Source organism: Monodon monoceros, unplaced genomic scaffold, assembly GCF_005190385.1.
Source record: "Monodon monoceros isolate NGI ecotype Baffin Bay Population unplaced genomic scaffold, NGI_Narwhal_1 Super_Scaffold_4, whole genome shotgun sequence".
Lineage (NCBI taxonomy): Eukaryota > Metazoa > Chordata > Mammalia > Artiodactyla > Monodontidae > Monodon > Monodon monoceros.
Window position 1 is genome coordinate 14,439,289 of NW_021703781.1, and position 26,938 is coordinate 14,466,226.

At 46.0% G+C, this 26,938-nt stretch overlaps 2 protein-coding genes and 1 long non-coding RNA gene across 7 annotated transcripts; 1 reads left to right on the plus strand and 2 right to left on the minus strand.

The window, feature by feature from the left end:
- Nucleotides 1-2,929: 2,929 nt before the first annotated feature.
- LOC114908885 lies at nucleotides 2,930-8,988 on the minus strand. The gene is made up of 3 exons (XR_003797060.1): nucleotides 8,737-8,988; nucleotides 6,426-6,565; nucleotides 2,930-3,043 (listed from the first exon to the last, which is right to left on the minus strand). It is a non-coding gene; the product is annotated as an uncharacterized LOC114908885 (long non-coding RNA).
- A 589-nt stretch (nucleotides 8,989-9,577) lies between these two features.
- Nucleotides 9,578-13,637, plus strand: ADO (2-aminoethanethiol dioxygenase). The gene has a single exon (XM_029245622.1). The coding sequence runs from the start codon at nucleotides 9,580-9,582 to the stop codon at nucleotides 10,390-10,392; it is 813 nt and encodes a 270-aa protein (XP_029101455.1). The 5' UTR covers nucleotides 9,578-9,579; the 3' UTR covers nucleotides 10,393-13,637.
- Nucleotides 13,638-16,392: 2,755 nt separating this feature from the next.
- EGR2 (early growth response 2) lies at nucleotides 16,393-22,965 on the minus strand. 5 transcript variants are annotated; one of them, XM_029245661.1, is made up of 3 exons: nucleotides 22,858-22,965; nucleotides 20,209-20,417; nucleotides 16,393-18,868 (listed from the first exon to the last, which is right to left on the minus strand). In XM_029245661.1, exons 2-3 carry the CDS (start codon nucleotides 20,375-20,377, stop codon nucleotides 17,619-17,621), a joined length of 1,419 nt encoding a protein of 472 aa, XP_029101494.1. In that variant the 5' UTR covers nucleotides 20,378-20,417; nucleotides 22,858-22,965; the 3' UTR covers nucleotides 16,393-17,618. The 5 variants fall into 5 exon arrangements, with proteins under 5 accessions (XP_029101494.1, XP_029101493.1, XP_029101498.1 ...); XM_029245660.1 differs by having other exon boundaries at nucleotides 20,209-20,317; nucleotides 22,858-22,956; XM_029245665.1 differs by lacking the exon at nucleotides 22,858-22,965 and adding an exon at nucleotides 20,595-20,715 and having other exon boundaries at nucleotides 20,209-20,317.
- Between the last annotated feature and the right edge of the window lie 3,973 nt (nucleotides 22,966-26,938).

A 26,938-nucleotide genomic window follows, 5' to 3' on the forward strand; every position in this document is an offset into this window, starting at 1 on the left:
TAGGTATATGTTAATAACATGCTAGTATTTAGCTAAAAACTAAACTTTCAGTTTTAGTGTAAAGGGATGCTCCTCTCAGGAATATTTGCATTTTGACAGAAAGAACAAATTTCTAAGAATGCAAACTACCAACCCTATAGCAAGCCATTAGGGAAAGTCAAGAGGAATTTGGGAGCAGGAGTGTTCTTCCAGTGCCCCCCAAAACCACTCCAAACTGGAGGTCAGCAAAGCTCTGATTCATTTGTTCTATCTCTATTAAGACTTCACTGACTAAAGACTACCTAGACATCCAAATTCAACACACTTAATTTTTTTAAATATTGAAATACCTTTAAAGAAAGAAGTTGCCACGGTCTTATTCTATATTATTGATTATCAACCAGGGGTAATTTTGCCCCCCCCCAGCCAATATCTGGAGATATATATGGTTATCACAATGGGGGTGAAGTGGGGGGCAATTGGTGCTACTGTCATCTAGAGGGTAGAGGCCAGGGATGTTTCTAAGCATCCTACAATGCACAGGACAGCTCCCACAACGAAGAATTAGTCAATCCAAAATGTCAATGATGTCGAAGTTGAGAAACCCTGCTTTTACATGATTTAACTCCGATAAAGTTGATATTTAAATGATTAAAAACATTAATGCCAGTGAAATTACTGCGCCCATGGTAAGACTAAAAATGACCATAATTGGAAGGATTTGCACTATTTTCTAAGCATTTCTGGAACATCTTAATTCTGGCTCTGAATTATTTAAATTACTTTTTCAAAACAGTCAATTGAATAAAACGAAGAGTCTTTATATAGTTCACAAAAGTTTTTCTATTTTGGAAATGAGAGTTTTGATTAAAATTGGCATTTCTGAAACTCTAATTGCTAGTTATTGCTGGGGGAAAAATATTTCTAAGACCAGCCAGATGGGACGCTTCAAGATAAGAAATTATAAGCCAATGTTCATATTCCAATCAGAAGAAAAATTCTGTTTATACATTTTTAATTCTACTTAAATAGTAAGCAATATATTTCTTCAATTAATTCCTAAACTGCTATTAACTGGCTAGCTAATTTTCTAACATTGGGTTTAACTCCCCCAAATCTTTTTAGATTATTAATAAGCAGAACAGCATCTTTATAAGAACACTCTGTATATTAGGGACTCTATAAATTCTAACGGAATCAGATTGGTTTCTAATTATGACAAATCATATCTTTGTAGACGTACAATGTGCCCATAGAAACTTAAAATGTCCGTTTTTCAAAACCCATTTCTGACTGAAATATAATGAAGTATTTCAGTTTACATGCCTAGAACCAGAACAACAGAAATGTCTTCTTGACATTAACACTTAGTAAGTCTTCGGAACATGACCTCCACCTCTTTGGTAACTTCTGCTCTCCCACATCAGAAAGCTCCCTCTCATCCCTTTGTCACTCCCCTCTCTTCTTCCTTTTCCTTTCTGCCATTTTGGATGGGAAAGACTTACAGTGGAGGAATGTGAGGAAAACCATAATGATTCCTTCTGCCATCCATGAGACTAAAAACTGTCCCCAAACAGGAAAAGATGGCCAAGTGAAGGCTTTCATTTACTGAATTCTATCTCAAGCCCTTCCAAACATAAGACTCTTCAAGCCATATACACAAACACAAAACAAGTTGTGTTTTGAGGGCTTTGCTTTTGGTAGATCTATGGAACTGTTTCCTTTTATTCAAGTTTGCTGAAAGCCAACGAGAAAGAACTCTAAATTAAGGTACATCTCTTACTAGTTGCTTGGGTTTGACAAATAAAGCAATCATCAAAATCAAGTAGTGTGCACTTCTTTTAAAAGCTCTATTTGTCTGACATAATATAACAGCAGGATGGCTAGGCAAATAAATGGCATTACTTAACATAATCACTTAATGTTGTGCAACCAACTTCAGGTCTCATTGCTTTATCGCTTGCAAAGAGTTTGATGATAATAAAGTTGATTGTTAGTGTGAAGAGATAAATTGTTCAGTAGTTAGAGTTTTTAATGAAAGCAAAAGAACACAGAAGAGGAAAAATAGGTTTTAGCAGCCCAAATTCATTGCTAATTGCTTGTGCGTTCATTATAGGCCGAACACAGCTAATTACCTAATTAAACTAAAGCTCTGCTACCTTAGGGGAATTTCTAGAGCTATGATGTTGGTTGTCAATTACCTCAGCAGGTCTGGTTGAAATGAGTAGTTAACTCAAGGCATGTTTTGCTTTTCCTGGTAGCAATACACGGCACTCTTGTTGCATAATATATGTTTAGAATGAAAAAAAAAAGTTTTCCTTAAAAAATACTATGGAAGGCTTCCCTGGTGGCGCAGTGGTTGAGAGTCCGCCTGCCGATGCAGGGGACACGGGTTCGTGCCCCAGTCCGGGAAGATCCCACATGCTGCGGAGCGGCTGGGTCCGTGAGCCATGGTCGCTGGGCCTGCGCGTCCTGAGCCTGTGCTCCGCAACGGGAGATGCCACACAGTGAGAGGCCCGCGTACCGCAAAAATAAAAAATAAAAAATAAAATACTATGGAAACTTAACAATAACGGTAAACCTTATTTTAAACAAGAGCTCTTGCTCATTTTATTCAATAATTTATATTCAGGAAATGTCAAGATAATCTACTTTAGGTAGACAACACAGACACAAAGGAGAAATCAGGTATCACTGTATGCATGTTACTGAGTGTTCTCGTCGCATGCTGTTTTTAAAAATACATTTTAAAAAGTGTCTTTTGTGATGCTCTGCAGTATTTCACAGGATAAAATTATACTACTTAATTTTATATAATATTTTAGATTCATAAGGTTTTTTTTTTAAGCTGGAAGAAAAGTAGTAAATCATCTAGACTAAATTATTCATTTTATATATAAGGGAACCAAGGTTCCAAGAAGTGAAATGACTTACCCAAAGTCACACACTGGGTTGCTAGAACCAGGAGTAGAACTGGTATCCTGTCAGTCTATTGTTCTTTCTTCCTTGATTCCTGCTTTCCACATTCAAATTGTACCGTCATTTCTCAGGCTTCCTCTAAATGCTGTAACAGAGCATCTAGCTGGACAAGGTTTTTGGTTTGTTTGCTTATTTTCAAAAGGCTTTGATTAGTAGCATTTTACTCCTCCAAAGAAACACATGTAATACTGTCCCTATTTATTTCAAGTCAGTCAAATGTCTCAGGATGTAATCTAAGGTGAACACTCAAGGGAGCAGATTTTTTTTAAAGTTATTGTTCGCCTTGCCCAACTGAAAAGGAGAAGATGATAAACTTATGGTGGATTTTATTAATCAGAGTGTTCAAGCAATTGAATTGCACCCTGATATTTTGTTCCTAGGGAATTTGATCCTAAATCAATGGACCATAAATCATCAAGCAATATTTACTAAGCATCCCTTGAGAAAGGTATTTCCCAAGAAAGTATGATTTCATTCTCAAGAGTTTTCCCACTTCCCTTGATTCTGGGCTATGGTGCCTATTCCTTGCAAGGACAGAGAATTCTGGAACCCTCCTCTGCCCCTTTCACAGCCATTTTTCAGGTAGGCACCAGCAATGAACATCCAGTTCTTTTCTGCTAAGTTAAAGAGGATGATTTTCCCTTTCACTGCCTCTTGAAGATGAACATCAACTGTTTCACTACTTGCGATTCAAATCCATTAATTAAAATAAATATAAAGTAAAAAACATCTCTCTTTCAGCCAAGAGGAAAAGGACAGATGGGGAAGCGGAGGAGGTGGAGATACCTCATGTCTTCTTAAAGGGAAAAAAAAAGGGAAAGAAAAACAAGAAGCATGAAATTGGGGGGAAAAGTTAATTAAGAGAGGTAAAGAGTGTTTAGATTTAATTTACAGTTCAGAACTATTTTGAGTCTTATAATAATTGCACTACTTAAAGGAGAAGAGGAAAACCTCTCTAATATCAAATTGGTAAGGGGAGTGTTAAATCACATCCAAAAATGGTGACTCCGGGCCTTTGGCTATGCTTCACACTGAGCATCACAAAAACTTTTCTACAATATTGACTTGCAAAAGCCACACCTTTTTTTGCTTCCCCCTCAACCTCTCTCTGCATGCTCCCAATTTTTAATTTCTTTCTCCCTTGCCTCCCATTGCCTGAAAAAAGACACTGGCAAGGAAGAGAAAAAGGAGTTAGTTTAAGTCCTTCTCCATCCCAACCCTACATTCATCAGTATGTAGAACCACACAGAAAATAAAGCTATATCACAAAAAACAACCTCTGCAATTTTTTTGTGCAACGTGAACACCTAAAGTCTGACCTGAACACTACAAACTACTGGGCCTGGCATACTTAACGGAACAGCCCATATACCAAAGTGATCTGATTTCAGATAACCATGCAAAGTTAAATCAGAGTAGAGTGGAGCAGAGTTACTTTATAAGACCTTAGTGGAGATGGACAGAGCTAAGAAGAGTTACGCTGTAATAATTTTAGATAAATGAGACAAAAGAAAATACGGATGTTTGCCATGCCTAGAACTAGTTCTTCTGCCTTCACAACTATTTATTTTTTCTTACAACTTGACATTCATTCATGATAATGGATGAAAACATATGCTAAATTTCTTAAAAACTGAAAGGAAAGCTACAATAGAAACCCAAAATATTTCAAATATAAATAAGTACAACTGAGTCCAAAAGTAGAAAAAATTTTTATCAATTTTTATCATGTTCTATAGCAAATTAAAAGGCAGATATAGGAGTAAGTTGGCAAGAGGTACTGGGAAAAAAGAAACCTTCCTGCCCACTTCAAAAAAACTACCAGCCTACTGTAGGCTAGCAACACTGAGCATTTGAGAATGTCAGTACTTTTGTACTCTTTTGACTGGGTTCCAAGCATGATCAAAAGAGCTGGACAAAACAAATTCTGAAAAATGATTTGAGGGCTTCCCTGGTGGTGCAGCGGTTAAGAATCCGCCTGCCAGTGCAGGGGACACGGGTTTGAGCCCTGGTCCGGAAAGATCCCACATGCTGCAGAGCAACTAAGCCCGTGTGCCACAACTACTAAGCCTGTGCTCTAGAGCCTGCGAGCCACAACTACTGAAGCCCATGCATCTAGAGCCCGTGCTCCGCAACAAGAGAAGCCACCGCAGTGAGAAGCCTGCGCACCACAACGAACAGTAGCTCCCGCTCACCGCGTGCAGCAACGAAGACCCAACGCAGCCAAAAAAATTAAATTTTTTTAAAAAAGAAAGAAAAATGATTTGAGAAAAAGTCAGAAGATGATCTATCCCATGAATTAAGGAAAAGTCCTCATAAAGAAGAGGGCCAGGGGAAGAAGAATGAAAGATAAAATATAAGCCAAGTTCCCAAAGAATGAATAGATCATATAAATGAGCAGGTAGAATTAAGAAAAGATACGTGTATATGTGTATGTGTGTGTGTGTGTGTGTGTGTGTGTGTGTGTGTATGCATGCGTGCTGGGGGCTCTTCCAATTCTTCTTGCTTCCTGATTAATTAAGCAACTGTTAAAAAAAAATCTCAGCTTTACTCATGCTTCTGTGTGCTTCCCTCATTCCTAAATTTAATAGTTAGATGTGGGCAGGAGGTGAGATTTAAGCTTTATCAGTCTTACCTATCACCACATAACTGTCAACTCATGAAAAAGAATATGCGAAAAGAATATACTTTAAGAAATAGATTGCCAAAGCAACAGCTCATCAGCAAGCCCTGCAGCTCCACCTACAAAGTAGATTGCTAATCTTTACACTAGTTTTCTTTTCTCTAGATTTCTGCCTTCAACTGGGCTTCTACACTGTTACATCGCCCGCCCACCAATTTCTGAAAAGTGTAAAACAGATCAAGTCATTCTCCTGCCCAGTACTCTCTGAAAGCTTCTTACAACACTTATAATCCAACTCCCTACCATGGCCCTCAACTCCCTGTAACACCCCAATCAGGGTCTATAAGGCCTGTGGAATATGTCCCTTGCCTACCTCCCCAACTTCATCTCCCTCCAGGAACTCTGAAGGTCACTACATAGCCTATCCCCACCAGCCTTCGTTCTTGTTCCCAATTATACCAAGTTCCTTTACATCTGGTCAAAGTCATGGTCTCCAATACTCTGTTTGACATCCTTAGGGCTATTTTCCTAGTCTTGGAATGCTGACCCCAGATTTTTCCACAGCTGACTCCTTAATATTCAGAACCAAATATTATCTTCTGGTCACACCTGACAACTCAATAACACACACACACACACACACATCACACCGCCATCCTGTTTGTCTTTATAAACTCATCTCTGAAATTATGTTGCTCATTTATTTGTATTGTGTAACAACCTCCAACCCCAAAGTACATACACACAGAGAGAGACACACACACACGTAAATTCCTTGAATTCCAATATTCTTTGCCAAATCCTCAAAGCCTAGAACAATGCCTGGTACCTAATAAATACTCACTATTTATCGAATGATAGATTCCATCTGTCCCAAACTTTTCCCAAATCTTGTTTCTGTCTTGTATTTCTAGCACTTGTTCACTATCACTTCTCTTTTGTCTGTTCTCCTTTCTGAATGTCTTTTGGTCTTCATTCTGCTTACTGCAACACAAAGGAAAACAGAACAAGGAGCATAAAAAGAAGGACGTTATTGGTAATAGAAACCCAGTCAGCCTATGCTACTGACAGTGGGGCAGAAGGCCAAATATTGTAAAATGCTTCTTCAGGGCAAAAGCCATTAGGATGGATTTCATCCATTAGAGCAGCTCTTAAGGACAGTTTCAAAAAGGAATTATGGGGCTTCCCTGGTGGCGCAGTGGTTGAGAGTCCGCAGAGCTGCTGGGCCCGTGAGCCATGGCCGCTGAGCCTGCGCGTCCAGAGCCTATGCTCCACCACAGGAGAGGCCACAACAGTGAGAGGCCCGTGTACCGCAAAAAAAAAAAAAAAAAAAAAAAAAAAAGGAATTACGGAGGTAGCCTGTCTGTGGCCTAAAAAAAGTACCATATGCCTTATGGACACTCAGCAGTTCTTAAAAACTTTAATGTGCAAAAGATACAGATGAAGATTTTGAGATGATCTGAGAAGCTGCACTTTCAACAAATACTCCCAGGTGATTCTGATAAAGGCAGTCTTAGGAAACTTTGCACTCTCAGGCCAAACAATGAACAGCAAGGCCCTGAGGGATGGTATTACCAGGTGAATAGTTAACCAGTAAAAATAATCTTTTTTTAAAAAATCTCTACCTTGAACCTAATTCTCAAGACAAGCAAATCCCATTTCAATATTTGCTCAATATTATTTAAATTCATTGGTCCTTACAGCTTTTAACAATTTTGAAAGTATAGTAATAGCTACTATTATGAGACAGCTACTATGGTATCATCAGTGTTTTAAACATGTATCTTAATATCTCATTTTATAGATGAGCTTCAGTTAAATAAGTACGGACAACTATTAAGAAGTAACAGATGTGTTAATAAAGTCTGTGATCTATGGAGTCTACACCTCCCACTAATTATACCTTAATAGAAATAAAATCAATAAATAAAAATCCAGATTTTTACATGAATAGAGGGTATTTTTTTCTCTTAAATATTCCTCACTTTAGAAAAAGATTGCATGGGATTTCATTACGTGAACTTTGACAGTACATTTAAGTACTTTAACAATGGCATGGCAACCTCTGAAAATGAGTAAAACTTAAGAGTCCTTTCCTAAAACAATCACCCTCTCAATCGAAATAACCAAATATTAAGAACTGGTTCATTATTTACAGATCTAGCAGTGGTTTTCAAACTGGGCTGATAATTAAGAATCACTTAAGGAGCATCTTAAAAATAAAAATTCTGGGCTTCACATCAGTTCTTCTGAATCAGAATCTCTTGGGTTTGACCCCCAAATCTTTATTTTTATAATGCTCCCCAGGGTCTTCTGATGAGTAAGGAGAGTTCAGAATAACTGTTACCCTAACTCCAGATTCTACAAGTAAGTAAACTGAGGATATAAAAGGGTAGAGTCTGCTAAAGACAGACAACTTTAAGTAGCAGTAAGTAGCACAGTAGGCAGGAAAAACAATATCCTAACTCCACATTTAATGCTTTTAACACCAATTCAAGCTGCCGGCTTTGGTAAAACTGTACTTATTTCTGCTCTGCTTAGGCCCCGTCAATTATTCGCTATCCTCTTGCAACTTATTCCCTCATCTGCAAACTGGGAATAATAATGATGCCTACCTCTTAAGAGATGCTGTGAGGATTAGTATAATATTCATCAGGTAATGTACTTAACACAATGCCTGACCAATACTGAGTGCTCCTTAGATAGGTTACATAGCCCACTAAAAAAGCATGCCTTTTTTTAACTGGAGAGAATTTACTGCACCACTCCAATTACAAAATTGAGTAAGAAACCCTTGTTTAGCTTTGGAAATCCAAAAGGACTCTAAACTCAGGGTAAGGTTAAGGTCAAGAGTTTGCCTGATTCTCCCACAACAAGGTTTCTCACAGGATGCCTCAGAATCATCTAATGAACCAATCTCTGGATGAAGACCAGGCATCTATATTTTTAAAAAGCTCCCCTCCTCCCCTAACCAAGTGCTTCTTGGGCAATCTAAGGTTTGATAACCATTAGTATACAGAATCGGTGACCACAGCAAATAGCCTCTCAAGTTCCACCAAAAAACTATCGTACTCTGTAACCAGAAGAGCAGCGTCATCAGACCCTGATGCAAACAACAGCTGGGGAAGGCTGGGTACAGTAACTGTGGCGCTCACCCCGGACAGTCTCGACCCTCTCATCTCCTCAGAAACTTAGGAAATTACGAAAGCGCCGTCCCGTAACCCCTGTGGCAGACAGTGCCGCCTGGACGGCCACAAGGAGCTAAAGTTAACTCAACAGCCTCATTCCCAAGGCTAAGGCCACAGGAAAGCGACCTTGTAACGCTGACCGGGCCCGAGCGGCGTCAGAAGGTTAACGACCCTCTTGCCTGGTTCCTTGAGACTGCCAAGAGCCTCCACCACACCACAGGCCAGACGCCGGAAGTGCGTCACCTCAACCTGCTGAGGAATGCCGGGAGTTGTAGTTAACTGGCTACTTCTCTGGTGCCCCAGTTCGCCTTTCTTCAAACAAGCAAACACCTTGGGACCGTACTAAAGGTCGCTTTATGACACATATATCTAATCCTTCCCTTTTCCAGCTGACAAAGGGAACTCTCTGAGAGCGCATGCGGAATACCGGACTACAAGTCCCAGCATGCTCTGCAAGGCGCCGGGAACGCCTGACCACCGCCGTAGGTGCGGGCCGCATGAATGGAGCTTCGGGCGTAAGGCAAAGCCTACCACCGTCCGCGCGGCCGGTATCTGCTCCCGGAGCGTGAGTGCGGGGTGTGGGCCGTGCGCGTGCGCGCTCGAAGGGAGCGCGAGGCGGGCGCGCCCGGCCGTTGCGGGCGCGTGGCCGCTGAGGTGGGCGGCTGTAGTGCCGCGCGCCCGACTGGCCGGTAGTTGCGGGGCCTCCTGCCTCGCCGGGGGCTGCGGGCAGCCGTGGCGGCCGCCGGGGACCGCAAGGGGCGGAGGAAAGCTGGGGGCGGAGGGGGCCGGCACGCAGAGGAACAGCAGGGCATGCCCCGAGACAACATGGCCTCCCTGATCCAACGGATCGCCCGCCAGGCGTGCCTCACCTTCCGGGGCAGCGGGGGCAGCCGCAGCTCTTCCGACCGCGGCGAGGCGCCAGGCCCCGAGGCGTCGATGTCGCAGGGCTTCCCGGAGAACCTGAGCAAGCTGAAGAGCCTGCTGACCCAGGTCCGCGCGGAGGACCTGAACATCTCCCCGCGCAAGGCCACGCTGCAGCCGCTGAGGCCCAACCTGCCGCCAGTCACCTATATGCACATCTGCGAGACAGACGGCTTCAGCCTCGGCGTGTTCCTGCTGAAGAGCGGCACCTCCATCCCGCTGCACGACCACCCGGGCATGCACGGCATCCTCAAGGTGCTCTACGGCACCGTGCGCATCAGCTGCATGGACAAGCTGGAGGTGGGCAGCGGGCAACGGCCGCGGGCCCCGCCACCAGAGCAGCAGTTCGAGCCGCCTCTGCAGCCGAGGGAGCGGGAAGCGCTAAGGCCGGGTGTGCTGCGCTCGCGGGCGGAGTACACGGCGGCCAGCGGCCCCTGCGTCCTCACGCCACACCGGGACAACCTGCACCAGATCGACGCTGTGGAGGGGCCCGCCGCCTTCCTAGACATCCTGGCCCCGCCCTACGACCCCGACGACGGCCGGGACTGTCACTATTACCGGGTGCTGGAGCCTGTCAGGGCCAGGGAGGCCTCCGGCTCGGCCTGTGACCTGCCCCGAGAGGTGTGGCTCTTGGAGACCCCGCAGGCCGATGACTTCTGGTGCGAGGGGGAGCCCTATCCAGGTCCCAAGGTCTTCCCTTGAAGCCGCCGGCGCCCGGGATTGGTGGGCCAAAGACATGCCCTACTCGTATCTGGGCTTGGCTGACCGCGACCCATCGCAAGGGCTCTCTTCCTTCCCCCAGGCCTGGGCGTTGGATCTACTGGAATGGGCTGTAGCCGCTTCCTCGGGAGCCTTGCGAAGCGCGGCGACTGGACTGCAGCCACCGGGCACCGTTTGGGGGGCGGAGCAGGCGGGGAAGCTAGGTTGTTTCCTGGCTCTGTCACTGCCACTGGGGTTTTGATTTGTGGGGAGGGGGCAGGGGTCTTATATGAAGCGCTTCCATCCTCAAGCCATAATGAAAATTTCCTTTCCTCTGTTCCCCGTCCTATACAAAATACACTAAGTGGTTTTCTCCGCCCCCCTCTTTGGGTAAATAGGGTTTGTTTTCCACTTACATCCTTATGCCCTTTTACTCCGTATTGTTATAGTTCTAACTTACTGACTTTGCATGACCTAGTGGTTTGAATTGTTTTTAGTTCAAGACATTGATAAAAACTAGGTTTAAAGAGATGTGCTATTATTTAAAGTGAGCTGTCCGGCCTAATGAAGTCGTTGTGAAAATTAAATCCATTTTTCCAGAGTTGGGGGATTACCCCCAAACATAACTATGCATGTAGAGGGCAAGATTTATTTTCTTTCCTCCCCTTGCCCAGTAACCACATCTGGGCTACTCTGGCAGCATCTAATAAGAAATTCAAGCACCTGCGTATCTCAGTGACAAATGGACACTTAGAGCTTCCCGATGAGTCTCCAGATCTCTGAGTTGAGCAGATTTCTTGTTGCAGATTCACCTTTAATGCAAAAACTATATTATCCTCAAGTGACTTTTTTTGTCTTAGTGTACTTTAAGAAGTAATAGGGTAATTCTGTATTTTCTAACCATAAGATTCAGAGGAGCTGAATCGGTATGCTTCCAAACAACTGAATGTAAAACACCCTTAGCCAGCTGTTAAATTCTGTGCCCATATTTACTTCCAGTATTTTCCTGCAAAAGTAGAGGATAATGTTCATGACTGTTTCAAATTCTCTCAGGAGTTCTAACGTTCCAGAGGGCTGATGATTCCAGCTGTGTTGTTGGTGTCAGTGTTCTCAGAACCCTGTCCCTCAAATAGGAGAGCCAGTGCTTGCTTCATCTAGGGTGAGTTTTCTGCAGGAAGAGAGAGAGGCACAGATGATCAAGGCTAGAAAGTTGAGAATTAACTATACTGCTGGCCACTTTAGGGCACCAAAACTTGGGACAAAACACTTCCCATTCCCAGCCGCTTGAAATGAACAGCTGTGTTGTGACTAGTTTTATTTTTGTCCTTTTAATTGGCTGAGCTTTACCTTGTTTACAAATGTATTGACACCATTTGCTTCAGGCCAAGGAACACTCCTGTTTCCCCCTTTTTACTATTTATAGGACTCTTTTTTTCACAAAACTTTTAATAAAAACAAACTGTAGAAATAAACACATTAAAATTTGTCCAGCTGTTGTCTAAGCCCTCTTGATTGACTTGCCCATGTGGCAGTTGAGTTCTAATATCTGTAATAAAGGGAGATTTGCTATTGGTGGGAAGTGATGACCCTGTAGGGAAGCAGTATGTGCCTTTGCCTCTTTTTGCACACTGGGTTACAGAGGCCCAGAGTGAAGGAATATTTGTTCCCAAATTTAAAAATAGAATGAAAAAGCAAATTCTTAATGACTTTTCTTAAAAAACAAATTACAAAAAAGATGCTACTAAACATGATATGCCACTGTGTTGTAAAACCTGACACAAGCATAATGCATTTCTTCCAAGTTTGCTAAAATTGTTTTATGGTAGTGTCACATTCTGGTGTGGTTTAGTATACCTTAGGGGCAGTTTGAAGCAGTTCTTCAGGCCATTCAGTTTGAAATTAAATTCTAGATATGCAAATGATGATTTTATTTAAAATTGTTCACAAAATGGGTTTTTTTCATAGCACAATGATGAATGTGTATGGTTATCACATACCTACCTGTTTTGAATTATATTGTAGCAAAAAGTTGATCAACTTACAACGATTGTTGATAATGATATATAGGTTAAAATACAATCTGGAGTACATTAGACTAAGCTACAAAAACTCATTCTGGCAACAGGACAGTAATAAAAGAGAAATTGTTTTTTCAAACTTCATTATGAAAAATTTTTAAGTTCTCAAGTACAAGCAAGTTAAATGGAGAAGACTAAGGTGCTTTTCAAAAGAGTAACTGAGATTATCACAGGCCAAAACAGCATTATATCTCTCTAGTTCAATAAGAACAGTGAAACTTTTGTTTCACTAATAATTCTGAGTAAATTAATGGTGAAAACAAAATTAACTTGTTTTAGTGAGCCACTAAGGAAAGAATATTCTTAATACAAAGACAAAATGTGGTGCAGAAAAGCCTTGCACCTTTCTGCATAAACTGTTAGATGTGACTTAATGTGCTGCTGTTGTGTTTCCATATATTCCTGCGATATGGGTAACAACTGTGGGAAAAAAGTTGTCTTCTACAAAGACTAATGAGCACAATGATACTAATCACTTAACTTTCTGTTGAATAACAAATGCAATAATTGCCTCTCATGGGTGAGAAGTTGTCTAATACTTCTAAAGCTTTTTAATTCTCTGGTTATATCAATTCAGAGTGTTGTATATCTACCTACTACTTTATGAGAATTGATTTTTTTATTAAGCCTAATTTGCATGGATTGAGTTTACACCAACTGCTGTTTATCAGTGAAAATGGTGGACCTTTTTTTAAAGTAATGTGTGTTTGTCAACTGGAGTGGGTTATCTGATCTTTTAATGCTAACAGCCCTTAACTTCTCCCAAAACTCACAATTTATGTTCCTTCTTTTGCATTGTTCCCTTGTAGGTGCCTTAGTCTAGGCATCTCAGGAGGACTCTCATCACTCATTTATTCCAAATGACTTGGAGTCTTGTGCTCTAGCTCTACTGTTCAACAAAAAAGCAATATATCTTTAATTCAGGGCTCTGCCCATTGCTATTCAACTCTAACCTGAGGGCAGTGCCACTCCTGTAACTCTCCTGTTCTGAATTCAGAACTTCACATCACAAACAGAAGCTGACCATTGATTATTCGCGTTCAATGAGTGGCAAAGAAGGAAATCATTTGTTAAGCCGCATATAGATACTGAATCTTCTGATCCAGCGATGTTTACATTTCTAGATTAAAATCAGTGTACTTGTGGAAAATAAAGTCATTTTTGAAATTGTTTAGAGGTAAATCTTATTTGATTATTGCAAAAGGGAAAAGGAAAATATTACTTGCTATGATGCCTACATTTGAATTGCTGTTAAACATTCACAGTCTGTATGGTAATCTTATGTTGTACTAAAAACTGGGGGCCTTCTGCAGATTCTAAAGTCCAAGTAATAATATAAACTTAAAATTAATAGTTTATTTCCCTGAGTGTGATCTTTGAAACAGCCTGATTGACAAAACATCTGAAATTATTTAACATGCAATCATAACTATTTTGCTGCAACGAAAACACTCCTTTTATATTTAACCTGAGGAAAATAAGCTAGTGTAAGAAAACAAAAATACTTTCGTTCACGGAGGAAAGAACCTTTGGACTTAAATATTTTCTTGTCTTTCCTTTTTCTGTAAAGTTTATTTAATTGTAGTTTGGATTGGCAGCATTTTAGGCCCTTGTGATGATACTGACCATTCTTTCCCACCACCACCACCCCTCAAAGTAGTATCGAACTGTTAAAGCATCACTACAGCCATTTCTAATATATGCCAAACAATTTGCCTTCGTTAGCAGTTAGGATATTGAAATTAAATAGCCTCGTTTATGAATAATTGGAAACCTTATTTAGGTTTAATAGACCTATTTTTAATGTGTACTGAACCATTTCAACTGCATTATGATCTTTAAGGAATTACTCTCCAGAAGTTTATTTTTAATAATTCCCAGTGGGCTTCCCTGGTGGCGCAGTAGTTGAGAGTCCGTCTACTGATGCAGGGGACACAGGTTCGTGCCCCAGTCCGGGAGGATCCCACATGCTGCAGAGCGGCCGGGCCCGTGAGCCATGGCCGCTGACCCTGCGCGTCCGGAGCCTGTGCTCCACAGCGGGAGAGGCCACAACAGTGAGAGGCCCGCATACCGCAAAAAAAATAATAATAATAATAATAATTCCCAGTAACAGCTGAAACATCAATAATATTATTTAATAAAGCATATTGAACAAAAGAAAGCAGACAGCTTTATATGCTTTATTTCTTAAGCAAAGTAAAAAATGAGACACCTGTGAACAGTACCCTGAATGTTTCAAGCAGATAAAATCTGATTAAAGATTGACCTAACCTATTGAAATCAAGGAGTAAAATCCACAAGCTTGGCTCTGAAAAAACACCAAGGTGTGTTCCTTATGGTATGTATGTTATGCCACTTCACCAAGCCCACATCAAGGCAAATCACCAATATGTATTTCATCTTATTGAAAAGAGATTTTTAGTCTGTTGCTTTGTTAACAATTGTTTACATTGTCTTAATTGAAGGTGCTCTGAAATTAAAATTTGGCAAGACAATTATAACATAAAACTTAGGTGTATTATATTTTAATATAATGACATTTTGGTAGGAGAGTAGTATCATTAAAAACACAATTATCAAAACGTGGCATTGTTTTATACATACTTCTTTAAGAAAATTGGCCAAGCAAGGATGATAGTATGCTGACAAGCTAGGAAATATGAATCTAATGGAATGACACCAGTCACTAGAACAATCTGACACTGAAGTTTAGAAACTTCCATTTAGTAGTTATTAGAGGTATTGTGCACCTTTGAAATAAGGACAGGAAGGAAATAAGGGTTAGTTACCTTCACAAAGTAGATTTCGAATTCTAGTGCTGGTAAGGGCAAAAAGTAGTTTCCAGGAGAAGCTGCCACTGCTGTTCTAAAATACAGGCCATCTGTTATCAGCCACGCCTGAGAGAGTCTAACAGTGCCAAAGGACAAACAGATGACAGGGTTTTCAGATGATGTAGCTAAACAGTGGGCACTCCAGTGTGTTACATTTGTGTAAGGATCCAGAGGCAGCAAGTTACGTTAAATGATATTTAGGTCCAATTTTAGAGTAAAGAAAGATAACTTCACAAATACAATCTGCATTGTATGATACATAGATAACTATTGGGGGGGTGAATTTATATTTTAAAATCACTACAAAAGGCTTGCAGTAAAATGACCCCTATAGTGTATTGTTTTGCAAACCATTATCCAGTGCCATGGAGGACCATTTTTGCCTATTTGATTCAGATTGTCTTTGAGGTTTTCTTAAGCCTGGTATACACTTATCTAAAAAGGTGAACGTTTTAATAGTCTCCAGACCCACCAAACCTATGGCAGTGTAATGATCCTTCTGAATAGGTGTAACTGGGGAGACAAGGCTGGAGAGAAATGAGTCCTGGGGTAATTCCTTTGGCAGCCTATTAATGCTGTCATCAGCAGTGTCTGAGTGCATTTTTGATCTGAAGAGGTGATAGCGCTTTTCAAAAAGTTTTCTGCGGTCATGAGAGTAATCCTGGAACCTGAAAGTCATTTCCAGCTTGACCACGCCACCACACTTTCCACAAAGCCACATCTCGTCTGAGTTCCTGGCCCTGGTCAGGGTTCTGAAAACAGCCGCAAATGTGTAGTCTCCGAGTGGGCACTTGTTTGTAAGTATTTATTTTCCGGAGCCCACTCAGGAGCAGAGAGTAGTTATAGGCTGTTATAGAGGACGGAACAATGAGTCAAAACAACGCCTCCCCACTTTTACACTAATGCATGGGGGAAATCCCCAGAACGCTAGCGTTTGATTGTGAATGGAGATTGCTTTGGGGTAAGAGGGCTGGTGTCAGAAAGGCTAGCAAAGAAGACTTGGAGATCCTGGCTTGATCAAAGTACTAAAACCCACTGAGTACTGTTGAAGTCCCACCCAATAAATCTTTCATAAGTAATTTCTAAAGCAAAAATATTGTTGAAAAGTATTTATTTACACCATAGTCATAAACCATTCCTTATCTGAACTTTAGTTAGTGGTTTTGTGTTAGAATAAATCATTTATATTTCCACAACTATTAAGAGCTAATAACCAAACAAGTCAGCTCCAGTAGCATTATTTACATTCCCATCTGCAATTTGACTACAAAGGTAACACTTTTAAGTCACAAAACAGAGCATACAAAAATATACTTTCTAAAAAAAATTCCAAATATTAATAGGCAGAAATATACAGCCATACTAAACCCAGGGAATGATGGTTTTTTTTTCCATAGTAAGGCAATCCATTTACATGCAGACCCTGTAACATTGTCTACATCACACAAGGCACCAAGGACACTTCCAACACAATTGCATGCATCCTAGTTTCAGAGAATATATGTACATCCCCCTTTAAATAAGTTAACCTCTGACTCATTTTGAGATCATAAATGCTTTACTTTTTTTCCCAAAGGTTCAGAACTTGGAGAACAGTGCACATCAAAAATACACAAAATCTGAATGGATATACACTGAAAAAATAGTCTTTACATTTCTCAAGCCACTCAAAAAGGAGCAGATATTGCTATGTCCCTCCCATCACATTGCACTTCTGTTCTCAGAGTTTATAATACATATTGCTTAAAGGGTTGAGATGACTAGATAAGCTTTGTTTCACTGTTCTAGGGCCACAGAATGCAGCTTTATAAAGGCCATGCTTCACCCACTGTACAGCATCCCCCAAATCAGTCCCAAGCCATAAAGTGCACATCAGTTTTGCTTCTGCCTTTTTTGCTATCCCCACCTGAAGGGATGAGCATCTCCCAACCTACTGTAGAAAAAGTCTCAGATCATTTCTGACATCCAGAGTCAAAAACCTGTAACCAGTCAAAGTAAGAGAGGGGAAACAAAACCTAGTCAAACAACCCTTTAAAGTAGGGTCATGCCTCAGCCCTCTAGGCCAGGGACCCCCACCCAACCCCCTTCTGAGCCTCCCCATTACCTTGGGGTGACAGTCAACTCACCTAAGAGAGACTAAGGTGGGCTAACTTTTAGGAAGGACCCGCTTCTAAGTGGAAAGGGGAGGGGGCAGTGCTAGGCTCCTAAGGCCCTTTGCCCAAGGAAATGAGGGAAGGGCAGGAATGGGTGGTAGTGTTTGTTGTGCAGCTCCAGTGGATGAAGGGCCTCAATGAGCTGCTGTGTCAACCTGAGTCTCATCTCAAGGTGTCCGGGTCCGAGATGAGCAAGGGCCGAGGGACCCTCCACCAATAGTGCTGCTGTTACTGCCGCACAGGGTGCCCCCAGCCTGCGCGCCCCCAGTGCAGGAGGTGGTGGAGGCGGCCGGCACCAACGAGGAGGGGCCACCGCTCTTGCGTTCCTTCTGCCTCAGGTGGATCTTGGTGTGGCGCTTCCTCTCATCACTCCGGGCAAACTTGCGGCCACAGTAATCACAGGCAAAGGGCTTCTCACCAGTGTGGGTGCGGATGTGGGTAGTGAGGTGATCACTGCGGCTGAAGTTGCGCATGCAGATCCGACACTGGAAGGGCTTGTGCCCCGTGTGGATTCGGATGTGCCGTGTTAGCTCGTCGGAGCGGGAGAAGCGCCGGTCACAGCCTTCTGCTGGGCACGGGTAGGGCCTCTCATGCACTGGGGTCTTGCTAGGCCTGTTGGGGTACTTTCGAGGCCTCAAAATAGGCCGCAGCGGCAGATGGTGTGGGTTATAGGCGGCAGCAGCAGCAGCTGCGGAGCCGCTGCCAGGTAGCCGGGGTCCCTCGCTGCCTCCACTGGCCCCTGGCCCTGTGGCCCCAGCACTGGGCCCTCCCAGGGTAAAGTTGCGGATGGTGGAAAGTGGAGTGAGTGGAGGGGGGACTCGCAGGGAGTCCAGGGGGCAGGGAAAGGGCTTGCGGTCTGGGCCAGCTGCACCATGTAGGTCTCTCTGGCACTGTGATGGGAAAAATCCAGGATAGTCTGGGATCATGGGGAAGAGACCTGGGTCCGTGGCTGGCTTGGGGGACGGGTAGGAAGGAGGTGGTGGGTAGGCCAGAGAGGAGGAGGTGGAGGTTGTGGCTGCCGACAGGAACGCCGAGGGGTCCTGGTAGAGGTCTCCTGCACAGCCAGAATAAGGAGGAGGCGGCGGTGGAGAGTAGAGGTGGTCCAGGTCAGGCTGGGTCTGGGACATGGCGCACACACCCAAGGGTCCAGTGGCCAGTGGGTTGGGGGAGGCAGAGGTGACGCTGGATGAGGCTGTGGTGGAAGCTGGGGAGGTGACCCCTTGCAGGATGCCTGCACTCACAATGTTGATGATGCCTTCTGGGTAGCAGCTAGCACCGGGGTACTGGGGGTCGATGGAGAACTTGCCCATGTAAGTGAAGGTCTGGTTTCGGGGTGCAGAGACAGGAGCAAAGCTGCTGGGATATGGGAGATCCAAGGACCTCTTCTCTCCAGTCATGTCAATGTTGATCATGCCATCTGGGGAGGGGAAAGGAAGAATGGAGGTGGAGCAATGAGAATGCAGCCAAGAATCCCTTCTCACCCCTGTCTCACATGAGTCCAACCCCAAGGCCCAGGATCTTACACTGTAGAGCTAAGGCGGAGTTCAACAGGTGAGGAAATTGTGGCTCAAAGACAGAAGAGGCTAGCCCAATATCCTACTGTGGCAGCCAGTGACAGTCTAGGACGCAAACTACCTCCAGGAAAGCAGATGAGCTACTCCCAACCCCCATATACAGCCATCTGTGGCTCTAGTCCCCAATAAAAACACCCAAAAATAGCAACAAGAGTATTAAAAATTCCCCATCTGCCTGGAACTTCTCTCCCTCTCCTTTGCCTGGGGGGGTCCCACGGCTGGGGCAGACACCACCCAGAAGACTGATCCCAGCCACTGCCGCGGAGGTGTCAGCCTGAGAGGTGAGCCAAAGAAGGGGGTCAATGATTTCCCAGCTGCTACCCATCCCAGGTGCCTTCCTTTCCTCCCTCTCCCACTGCTGGAGGGAATCGGGCTCTGCGATGGAAGGAGTCTATAGGTTCCCTTCCCCTCCCAACCTTTTCAGCCTTGCCCGACACCCGCGCGTCCTCGCCCCAGCCCAAAGACAGTGGCAGGGCTTCGGGGAAGGCGCGGGGGTTGCGGGAGACCACTTTCCACCGCATCGCCAAGGAGACTCGCGGCACCGGTGCCCGATGGGCTTCCCTCGGCAGCCAGGGGGCCACTTCCCGCCGTTGCCCGCCCTCCACCTCCTCCTCCCCGAGTGGCCAACCCCCTCAATTTCGCGGGCGGCGCGCAGGTGGGGGCGCTCCTGCAGGCCGCAGGGGGAGCGCGCTCCGAGATTTTCCCCGGGTCTCCTCTGCCGAGGAGGGAGCAGCGGACGCTTTCCTCTGGGGCTTCTCCGCCGCTCGGCTCTCCAGACGCGCAGCTTTCCTCCAGAGCCCCGAACTTTCCCGTCACTTTGCCCCTACCCCGGGAGAGGGGCGACTGGGGTGCGGCCAGCGGAAAGGCCCGCACAAGCCCAGAAGCCTGGTGGGGCACCTCTCCTACTCTCACCCCTCGCCCGCCGGGGGCTGGGCGCGCCGCGGCGCACGCACGCTCGCTCGCTGGCAACCTGGTGCATCTGCTCGCGCGTCCAGCTCCAACGCCCGGATACCCGCTCACGCGGGCTCCTCCTGCACCCCCTCCCATTCTTCAAAGCCAGTTCAGTCAACGCCGTCCACCTCGCGCCCCGACCCTCTCTTCCAAGTCCTGCACATGCACCGAAACCCCCCCACCATCTCCGAGCTGCGTGGGTCCCGGTCCGCGAAGGGGGCAAGCGGCTTACCTCCGGCCACTCCGTTCATCTGGTCAAAGGGGCCTCCCAGTTCGGCATTGGGGAAGATGGTCACCGACGTCGCGGCGAGGTCCTCCACCGGGTAGATGTTGTCAGACAGCTGGTGCACAAAACCACTGAGAGTTACTGGGATTTTGTCTACGGCCTTGGCGGTCATCATTTGCTCCTCGCACAACCTGGAGACCCAACTCCCTCGCTACCTGGAGTGTCAGAGAAGCCGTTTTGGAGAGGGATTGGACTGAGCCTAGGCAGGTATCTCCTTTTGCCCTCCACACTTAAAGGCAACTACCGACCTCAAAAAAAAAAATCTAACAAATAAAACTAGCAAACAAGTTGCTTTTTTTTTTTAAGAAGAAAAATGGCTATTTGCCACTGACTCTCTCCTGTGTTCCGGCTGGGAAGCCAGGAGTTGCTGGTGTAGTGTTATTATAACAGTCAGTGTGTCCCCTCGCCGAGCTATTAATCAATTGCTGCTCTCCGGGTTAGACGGAAAGTGTTGCTCTAAGTATTTATGGGCAGGTCCTCAATGCCCGTGACGTCACTGCCCATATATGGACTGAGGAACAGGGCTGGGCCAGGCGGCTTTTGCCGTCACATGGCCGATTTGCATAGGGGCTCGGCTGCGCGGGCTCCTCCGGGCTCGCGACTCCCGGCTGGCAGCCCGCGAGGATCCGCGGGGGTCTGGGGCGCGGGGCCCGAGCCGCAGGCCGGATCCAGAGCGCAGGGCCGGACGGGGATAGGGTGCGCCACGGGTCCGGCTTAGACCACTGTGGGAGAGCGATCGGTCCGGGCTGCGGCGCGGCCTCCCGGGCGGGGAGGAATTCCGGTTCTCCGGGACTTTCCAAAAAAGGCGAAGATCCGGTGCCGGCAGCTCCGCCTCCCCAGCCCTTGTTTGGGAGCCATTCCGGAAAATTAAACTTCGGAAAGAAACCGAGCGGAGCCGAGACACTACAGTCAAACCCCTACTCACTTTCTTGGCAGCTCAAAACCGCAAGCAAAAGGAGGCAGAGAAGAAAAAAAAAAAAAGCTGCATGCATTCACGGAAGCTGACTGCTTTTTTCTGAATTACTTGGTGGAAAGAAGTAGCTGGTGATAAGAGTGAATGCGGTATTGCTTTTTTGGAAAGTCTGTTCTATTTATACAGGAGCGAAAACGGAACAGGTTTGGGGTTGTTTGTTTGTTTAAGTATTTTGGGCACCTTGGGGCGGGGGGGGAGCTCCCTAGGAGGAGCAGATAACTGCGGGGAGCTTCGAGAGAAATCCTCAGCCGGAGACACCCCCCCCCTTCCTCTGCCCGCGCGCTCCCCGCCCCCTTTCAGCTGCTGCGCGGAGCGGGCGCCCTTCCCGGCGCGTCTGGGCGGTCGGCAGTGTGGGGGCGTCCAGATGGAGGCTTGGACACTCACCCTGCCCCGCCACACACGCGCACACACTCTTACACTCACACACGCTCCACTTCCGCTGCACACACTCCTGCCCCCGCCACCTTCTTCACACACCCACTCGCACACCTTACGCTACACACCTCCCTGTTGACAGCGCGCTCGTGCGCTCGCCTCGCCAACAGAATGCCTGGTCGGCAGAGTGGGCGCCTGGGTTTGCTGAACAGGCTGCTCTGCGAAGACACCCATCCTCACCTTCACTGCCTGTACCTGCCGCCACCGCAGTCATCCACTCCCGAAAGCCTACCCTCCGGAGGTGCGCTCTGCCCGCACCCGAGCGCTACTCCAGAACACACACATGAGGAGGAATATTCTTCCTATCCCTGGCCAAGAGCCACCTTGGGGAGCCGAGCGAGGTCCAGAGTGACAGCAAACGGTGACGCTAACGCCAGTTTCGAGTAGCCATCACCGTACGCGCTTTTCCCTTTGCGTGTTAAAAAAAAAAAAAAACTGGCCCCGATGGGAACCTTTCTGCTTAGTTCCCAAAGCAATTTTTAAAAACTTTTCAGAGGTCCAGATAGCGGTGGGTTCTGGCTGGCTGCACAGACCGCTTCTATCTCCCGGCGCGCCCTGGCCCACCCCCTCAGAGCGCTCCTGGCCTGGCCGGGGCTCCGTAGGAGGTTGGTCTCAATTGCTCAAACCTCGCGAGTGGCCGCCTGCCAGACCCGTTCCCGCCCCCAAAGCAGCAAAGGCCTGGCGTAGGGCGCGGGACAGCCTCTAGGGCCCAGCCCTGCCCTTTACCGCGGCGGGCCAGGACGGCCCCAGCCTCGTGGGGGCCCGGGCGGCCGAGAGCCACGGCGCCACGCCGTGGAAGAAGCGCGGCGCTGCAGGCGGCTCCCCGGCCGCTCACCTGCCGCGGCCGCAGCCGCTGCGAGTCCGCTCCCGCCCGGCCCCGCGCGCGGCAGTCAGGACCCCGGGGCAGCGGTGAGCTGCCTCTGCTTCTCCTCCGGCGCTCCGGTTCCCCCCCTGACCGCCGCGAAATTGGTTCTCCCGCGGACGGGCATCTTCCTGACTTCAAACGCCCAGAGAAAATTTGGGAAAGTTTCTCGCTTGCGCTGCGCGCTCTTTTCCAATTGGAGATAAAAATTAAAGGGGAAAGGAAGGAAATCGCAGCAAAATTAGCACCCTTGTAGGTACCCCACCCTCGGCAAAAAGGTGGAAAGTCCCGTTTCTGAAAAAAGAAAAGAAAGCTGCACTCTTACCACGTGCGCCGGCCCACTCCGCCTGCGCTCCGGCCCGTCCTGCGGCCCCCGCGCTGACCACCGGCAAGACGACGCCTCGGAGGGGAGCCCGACTCGCATCTCCAGCCCTGAGTCTGAAAGAAGGGGTGGGGGGGGACCGAATTATGCAAATATGGGTCGTGGCAGCGGGGCTCGGGTTACGGCCCCCGGCGGCCTCCGAGGTAAGGCACCCACCGGTGGCAAGCGCAGGCGCCGCGACTGGTTGCGCTTCGCTCCTCTCCACGCACGTGGGCGGGCGGGTGAGTCGCCGGGGCCGCCGGGCGGTGGGCGCCGCTGCCAACCCCGCCGGCGGCCACAGCGCGCTGCCCGGAGGGGGAGCTCCTGGACCCCCGAGTACGGGGCGAGCTGGGCGCAGAGGGCAGGGCGCAGGCTGGGGGCGGCCCGGGAGAGGGTGAGACGCGCGCTCTTCGCCTGCTGCTCTTCCCGAAGGAGGAGGCTGAGTGGGGGTCAGATTGGGGCCCCAACGAGGAGAGGCGGGATTACCCGGCCGGTCAGAGAAGCACGTTAGAGTAAATGGGAGTGACTGACCCTGCAATAATTCGCAGTTTTCCAACAACTCACACCTACTTAAGAGCTGCGCTACGTCAAGCCAGCCGTGAGCCGGGGGTGGGTTGGGGGCAGGGGCAAGCAACAGTTGCAGGGAGGCTATGCAGGCTACCGGGAAGTTGCCTGGGGCCAGTCCTGGGAGGGCTTCCCTGAATCTCCGCTGGAAACGGGTCAGTAGATTCCCTCTCTCCCCCTCTCTCTCCCTCTTAAGAGTGATAATGGAACAAAGTCTAGGCATACTCATTTCAAGCCAGCATCCGGAGGATGGGTAATAAGTTCAGAAAGCTGAAGTAACTTGCCTAAGTCACGCAGCTGATAAGGGGTGGTGTCCAAACTTGGAACCGGGTCTTCTGACTCCAGGTACAATGCGCTACATCATTCGTATGGGAAGACCCAGTTCCGGAAAGTGAATGGCTCTTTGAGGACTGGGAGCGTGGCTTAGCCACTAGGAAAGAAACAGGTCACCTTAGACAACCTCATTTCTTTTCTCTGGCATTTCGGAAAGGAGGAAAGCTGAGATCAGGGGTTTCAAAAGGAAGGGACAAGGGACTGTCATGGACATACCCCCCTCCCCAAATGAGGAAGAATTTGAGTTCTTGGCCTTTCGCAGCCTGTGCTATGGATGGAGTGACCAGGTTCGCACAAAACCACCATACGAATAGTCTCTGTAATAAAATAAGCCAATCCCACAGTATCCTTCCTGGAGTGAAGAAGTGAGAAAAAAAAAAGAGGTAGAGACAAAAAATCACAAAGGTGTTTACAGAGTAAGATGCTGTGCTGGGGAGGGGAGGAGGGGGGGAAGGGGGAAGGTGGCAGTTGAATACAGAGATGTACCATGGTCTCTACTTTTAGGCACTTGAGCTTATTCTGATCAAAAGCTGAACAAATAAATGCTTTTCTTTAAAATCGATTGGTCAAAATGCTCCAGTAAATGGAGTGCTCCAAGATGTATTAGGGTTAGTAAAAGAGTAACAAATCGATGCCAGATGCTGATCTGCTTTGTCCTGATTCCAGACCCAGAAAGTAAAAGAGGAAGGAAGCAGAGGTGCCCCTAAGTGGGCTTGCCCTGTGGTGGGGGTGAGGAGGAGGGCAGGCAGCCTGCGGCTCCTGGCTGGCTCTCAGGGTCCACTCTCTGAGTGCTTTTCAGCTTTTTTTCCACAGTGTGGACTTGAGAATCACAATCAGCCATGAGGCATGTCACAAATAATTTGGTAACATTTGCGTTTTGATTTATTAAGAAACATTTTTGAACATCATTATAGACTATTGCTATTAACATGTCATTTTCACTCACTTCCATTCTAATACTGCCACTGGAGTGATAAATAAGGGTCAGAATTGCTCTTAACCATGGACATACACAAGGGTGTGGATCCTGAACTCAAATGGCATAGGACATGTGAACCTCAGTGATAAACAGGCTAATTTCCAACTCTGCCACATGGCGAAGCCTTCCTTAAAGGTGCCCCGTGTGCTGAGAAAACTGATAAATGCCTCCCTACATTCAGCATCTCACTACAAATCTGGTAATCCCAGAGGCTATAAACCAAACCGAGATTATGCCAGTCAAAGTTGTTGGGAAGCCTGAGAGAATGATTACTTCACACCAGTGCAACCAGATGTGCAACCAAAGTCTTGTTTTGTCGGCACAAATAATCTGGACGGGAGAAGTAAGACCCCTGTGATCTTATTTTGTAGCGGTGGCAGCACTGGCCTAAACAGAAGGTGCTCAGTTTCCCTTTAGGGTGAACTATTGTAGGTCAACAGATATTTCTTGAGCATCTACTATGTGTCAAGACTGTGCCAAACCCTGGGCTACAGTGGTGCCTAAAACCAGGCCTGGTTCCCACCCTCCACGGAGCTTGCAGTCAATCACACAAATATACAGTTGTAAAGAATGACAATGTTTGACCCCAATGAAGAAAAAGAACAAAGGATCCAACTGAATCGAGGAGGTTGAGGAAGGCTTCTCTAATCTAAGCAGAGATCTGAAGAATGTGCAAGGATTAGGGGAAGGTCAGTGGACAGAGCATTCCAGGGAGAAAAAGCCCGTGTGGAAAGGCCCCGAGGTGGGGGGAAGCAAAGTGCATTTGTGGAATAAAGAAAGTTCAGTGTGGGTGGAAACCTCCAGTCAGTCTTCCGTGCCTAGTGTACTGGAGCTGAGGGTAGCCAATACAGTCAGGCTCCTTGAAAGCCCCTTCCCTTTTCCCACCCCTAAGAGATTTTAACCTCTACGACTCTCCTTTTTCTCTGCCATTATCTTTTCTGGATAATGACAATGGCATTATAAGTTTTACATTTCAGATTTTTTTTTTTTTAACCACTCAGCTTCTGCAACATGCCAACAAGATTTCAGCAAGAAAAGAACATATACAGAAATGCTTATTGACATCAGCATTCTGCTTCAGTGACAGTCTTAATGAAATAACATTCCTTAGTTGTCTATTTCTCAATACGGAAATGACAGACAATGCGAATTTTGTCCCATTTAAAATGAATAGAGGGGAGAAGTGCAGTCTTTCTAGTAGAAACACATCATGTCAAATCTACAGATCACTTTAGCATTGCTGGCAAAGAATAAAAGGTAAATTAATGCATTACTTATCACCATTAAGACAAGGTGCATATCAACTTAGGGTCCAGGTTAATAAGTGGTAGTCTGTCAGTCTGGTCATTAAGGCTCGAAGCAAAATCTCCTTTCCAAATCACACCTTTTTATGCCCTTAAATTTAAAATCTTTCAGCTTATATATTTAATTGTACAAAAAATGAAGTTCACTACAACTAGGATACTCCTGGATTTTTTAAAAGCACATATCACTAGCCTGCTTACATTACCAGATTACAGGAAGCAATTTTTCTTTTTCCAAATAATGCCAGACATCCTATAGAAGCTTCGTTTTTATATTGAGAAAAGGACGGAGCAAATCGGTGCGCCTAGTTGTCAGAGCAGTTCTTTTTCAGCATTTAAACCAAAAAAGAAAAAAAAACCCAAACATTTCATTTTTCAACTGAATAATCTTGATAAGAATGGTCACTATTTCTTGTGGTTATTAAATGAGCTCTGGAGGCCCATCTGGTCTGGGTTCAGATCCTAGGTCCTGCGTTGAAATCCTAGATCCTGGGTTCAAATCCCAACTGACAGTACCTGGCTGTGTGTTCTTAACTAAGTCATATAATTTTTCTGTGCCTCAGTTTCCTCAACTATAAAGTGGACAAAATGATTATACGTATCTCATGGGTGTACTGAGGATTAAATACAGTGATATACATAAAGCACAGAGCATACTGTTTAGTACATACTACGTATTCACTAATCGTTAGCTATTAAATTATTACTATTATGGAACACCCACTTGGCAAACAGGCACTGAACTCTGTTTTTCTCAGTTCACTGTCTTATTCCTCACACCCACCTCGAAAAATAAGGCCGTTTATTCCTATTTTACAGATGAGGGAACTAAGGCTCAAAGGAGATACCCAAGTTCGCACAGATA

Excerpts from the sequence above, each read along its gene's own strand:
- ADO (XM_029245622.1), top strand. The coding sequence starts at position 9,580 with ATGCCCCGAGACAACATGGCCTCCCTGATCCAACGGATCGCCCGCCAG.
- EGR2 (XM_029245660.1), bottom strand. The coding sequence starts at position 22,956 with ATGCGAGTCGGGCTCCCCTCCGAGGCGTCGTCTTGCCGGTGGTCAGCG. Across the intron at positions 20,318-22,857 it reads GGAGTGGGCCGGCGCACGTG|CTGTCTGACAACATCTACCC; the intron begins GTAAGAGTGCAG and ends TTTGTGCACCAG. Across the intron at positions 18,869-20,208 it reads GATGAACGGAGTGGCCGGAG|ATGGCATGATCAACATTGAC; the intron begins GTAAGCCGCTTG and ends TCCCCTCCCCAG.